The 4,513-nt window shown below is 45.6% G+C and overlaps 1 protein-coding gene across 1 annotated transcript in view; it reads right to left on the bottom strand.

The window, feature by feature from the left end:
• RXFP2 (relaxin family peptide receptor 2) overlaps nucleotides 1–4,513 on the bottom strand; it is a gene marked incomplete at its 5' end in the record, with an annotated part of 69,388 nt that overhangs the window by 37,668 nt on the left and 27,207 nt on the right. The window contains one exon of the mRNA XM_007955962.1: nucleotides 2,707–2,778. Coding sequence (XP_007954153.1) covers nucleotides 2,707–2,778 — 72 coding nt within the window. The remainder of the gene's footprint in view (nucleotides 1–2,706; nucleotides 2,779–4,513) is intronic.

A 4,513-nucleotide genomic window follows, 5' to 3' on the forward strand; every position in this document is an offset into this window, starting at 1 on the left:
CAAAGCCCAAACCACACCCATTGCATGGAGTTGATTCTAACTCACAGCGCCCCTAGGACAGAGTGGAACTGCCAAATAGGGTATGCAAGGCTGTCATCTTTACAGACTCACATTTCATCAATCAGAATCAACTCAATGGCAATGGCTTTTTTTCTCCCCTTTTGGTTTAAGGTTCATAGAAGCAGACCACCACATCTTTCTCCCTTGGAGCGGCTGGTGGATTCTAACTGCCAACCTATTGGTAGCCACTGATCCCTTAACCACTGCACCACCAGGGCTCATTTGCTGATATATTATGATGGATTTATCAGGAAGAAGGAGATAAACCTCTTTGAAATGTACACTGCAAGTCTAAGGGAGCGGGTTATCGCCAAAGAAGCATCGAACATAAAAATATGATGCACAATGTAGAAATGAATAGTAAACATTTTATGAGATGAAACGAAAGCTCATGAAACAGATACTCATTTTGAAGTTCCTGTTAACTTTCCTTGTAAACTTCAACTTTGCAATCACATCCGGTGTCACACATCCAAACATTCTGGAAGTGTTAACTGTTTACAATATTAAAGGACCACACCGGAAACCACTTTAAATTTAAGAAGTGAAAGTAGGGGGATCTGGAGAAAGAAAACAAGTCGTAAGCATGCTACAAGGCATGACAAATTTGTGAAACTGCGGTCCCTACTGAAAAATGGAGAAACAATCACCCTCTTCAGTCAACTGTAAAGGAACGTGATAACCCTCTCGTGAGGAGTCATTCTAGCTCATTAATCAACAGTGAAAGGGTAACCATGGGGACAGCGCGGCTGGGAGGACGATTCTGGACTCTTCAAGGGCTCCTGCCAGGAGACGCCCATTTCTCTTTATGGAAAGTGTAGTTGGAGCTGACAATGCTGGGGTGTCTGTCAGATTTAAATGCGATCTAAGAGATAAACGGAGTGCTGGGCTACTAACAGGAAGGCTGGCAGTTCAAATCCATCCAGAGGTGCCTTGGAAGACAGGCCTGGTGATCGGCTCCCACAAGGTCACAGACATGAAACCCCGAGGCGCACAGCTGTGCTGACCCACGTCGGGTGGCCGTGAGCCGGAATCAACTCAACAACTGATTAGCTGTTGCGCTGTTGTTGTTGGGAGATAAAGGTAAATGGTATCTTTGGTCAGTAAATTATGTCTGAGAGAAAAAGCACAATGAACTCAAGTTACTTCTTTTTCTTTTGCATACTCAAAAGATTTTTTTAAAAAATGTTGATTGTGATTTGGTGAAAGTTTACAGAGCAAATTCATTTTCCTTACTGCAATTCGTACACAATTTGTTTCCTGATGTTGACTGCAATTCCCCACAATGTAACAGCTCTCTTCCCACCTCCTCTTCATAGTTACCTCTTCCCTGTGTCCTTCCCTCCTGTGCGTTCCTGCTTCCTGAGCTGTCTCTCTGTGCATACACTGCCCTTCGGTTCTCTCACAACTGATCGCTCCAAGGAGTGTATCTACCTGATGTAAATGTTCACCCTATATGTCTGTCTATTGTTTGGCTGGAAGCCATGGGAGTGATTTCAATTCCAGGCCTAAAGGGTAACTAGGGGCCATCATCTCTGGGGTCTCACCAGGCTCTATCAGACCAGCAAACCTGGCCTTTTTTTACTTTTATTTTTATGGTTTTGAGTTTTGTTCCACATTATTCTCCCACTCTATCCAGGATCTCCTGCACTGATCCCTTTCTGAGTGGTTGACAGTGGTAGGTGGACACCATCTTAGTTCTTCAGGTCTCATGGTTGTATAGGCTGAGGTTCTCATGGTGCACTAATCCTTTGGACTAAGTGTTTCCATGCACCTTTGGTTTTCTTTGTTCTTTGATGAGAAGAGACCAAGTGTTGCATCTAGATGGCCACTGGTAAGCCTTTAAGACCCTAGAGAACTCAAATCCTTAAGAATTCAGACTCAGTGGATCAGTTGAGGCCAGAGGACTCCCTGTGACTACTGCCCTGAGATACTCCATATGAACCTTGAGTGGAAACTAGAGCCCGAGGTCACCTTCTAGTGAAATAACTGATCAGTGCACAACAGAAAGGGGATTACCCGTTGGTACACTGCTCCGTTAAAAAGCCATCCGTATGAGACCAAAAGGTCAACAACGACACTACAGCAAAGATGAGGAGGTAAGGGGCAGGTAGACCAGAGCACTGGAAATGGAACAACCAGAACGCAACGAGAGAGAAGCTGACATGTTATGAGAAAGCTAACTAACATCACGGAACCACTGGTGCCGAAATCGTCAATGAGAACGTCATTTGCTGTGTATACTTTCACCAGAAACACAATCAAATATTATTTTTTAAAAACGTGCCTCAAGTTGGAAGACTGGGCAATCTACTTCCACAGAGATACCGCCTTGGAAACCCAAGGAGGGGTTGCTGAGTTGGGACCGACTCAACAGCAGTTGAGTTTGGTTTTTGGTTTTAAAGATGGAAAGAAATTAAAGAGGACCTCGCTCCCGTAACAACAAAACCAATCACATTTGGCGTCTATTCTCTTTCAGCCAGTGCCAGGAAGTAGCGACTGTAACTGAAGCTGGAAACCCAGGAAGTGTTTGTTTGACTGATGAAAATGTTTGTGGCTTGACTGCCTTAAAGCTCCTTCTGTAAGCCATCAGGAGATGTCACTGCTGTGTACAGACTGGTGTATGGGACAGCAGTAAGTACTTACAGGAAGAACAAGGAACGCAATCCAGTGAATGACCGCTGCGAGATCCTGGCTATGGGATTGGCGTCCAGGATTCTGTAAAAACACATCACAAGCATTCCAAAGTCAGACGCTCTTGTGAAAGCAAATCGGGGAAAAAAGTCAAAGGCCCATGACAATTCTCCCTTCCCGCCACCTGCCCTGCTTTGGGTCCTTCCAGACTCTGCTCACCAGGTGCTTTGTTAGAGAACTCTTCCTCCAGCTGTTGGCTGGACCAGCTCCTTCCTCCAAATTTCCAGAAACCCCTGCAAGCACTTACCAACTCGTATCCGGGTTGTCTGTCTTCTCTGCCCCCACCCAGCGCCCACTGGACTTGATGACCCAAATTACACCCTTCCCCTCTGGATATCTGAGGCTCGGGACAAGCTGCATTGATCAGATGAAGTCTGGGGACCGTTTGTGGTTTGCTCTACTGATTGATTGCATGAAGAATAAGTGAAAAATAATTGGCAGGCCAACACAGGTGCTTCTTTGGTCTCATGGCCTTCAAACGAGGCATTGAATCAAGTCTTTACGAACAAACGAATGGATGTTAAATGAATGGGAGTCCCTCTCAGTGCTGTCGAGTCAGATCCAACTCATAGCAACCCCTCCTTGGGTTTCCGAGGTGGTATCACTACAGAAGTAGGTTGCCCAATCTTCCTTTTGAGGAGTGGCTGCTGGGTGTGAACTGCCAGCCTTCTGGTTAGTAGTCAGATGCCTCAGGCACTAGGCCACCAGAGGTCCTGTTGGGAGGCCCCAGGTGGTGTGAACGGTTCACATGCTCGGCTGGTAACCGAAAGTTTGGAGGTTTAAGTCCCCCTGGAAGAAAGGCCTGGTGATCTATGTCTGAAAAGTCAGCCCCTGAGAGCCCTGAGGTTTTTAGTGACACACAGGGGGCGCCATGAGTCAGAACAGACTTGACGGCATTTTTTTTTGAGAGCATTGAGGATGAAAGAATGAAAATACTTAGATATTCACAAAGATCTTTAACGATACATACTATTTTTATTAGAAGAAATGAGACTAGGGCACTTCCGGTAAGATGGAGGAACAGGCAGACAAGCGACACAGACCCTCTCCAACAAAGAAAAGAAAAACCAACTGACAGAGATACAGAAGATAATCCTGGAGCCCTGAGCTTTGAAAGGAACTATACAGAAGTGGATTAGGCACCAACTAGTGGAAAACCCTGAACGAAAACAGCGAGTACAGAGATGATCGGAGCTGCGGACTGTCAGCTATTCTGACGAGACCAACAGCCTGAATATTTCCAAGTGGTGGTGGGACCTGAGAATTGACCTAAAGATCAGTCCTGGTTATCAAGGGCTGCAGGGACAACTGCACTGGTGGCCTATGACTAGGAAGGGAAACAGTAAGGAGGGAGACAACCTGAGCTACGGACTTTCTGCTGTCTGGAGGGTGCAGCCATTTTGATTGTTTACATGTGGCAGCCATTTTGGATATTTAAAGTGACCGAGGGAGCAGCCATTTTGAATGTTTACAAGCAGCAACCATTTTGGATTTTAAAGTGATAGCATTCTCATTCGGATTCCAGGGAACAAGAACAGGCTCTGTTTGCCAGAGGCTGACAACAGGAAAGGAGACAGGTGATGAGTGTGTAAGTGCTGTCAACTAGTGAATAGAGGAGCACAGCACAGTACCCCATAGTAACGAAAAGTTACCTACAAGGAGCAACCAATAAGACTAAGCTCGGCTGCTGCATTGTAAATTTTGGTCAATGACATGAGACAAAGTATATGTGAACTGCTGTATGAAAAGTGAATTTACT

This window comes from Orycteropus afer, unplaced genomic scaffold (genome assembly GCF_000298275.1).
Source record: "Orycteropus afer afer isolate SDZICR_OR568_19922 unplaced genomic scaffold, OryAfe1.0 scaffold00558, whole genome shotgun sequence".
Classification (NCBI taxonomy): domain Eukaryota; kingdom Metazoa; phylum Chordata; class Mammalia; order Tubulidentata; family Orycteropodidae; genus Orycteropus; species Orycteropus afer.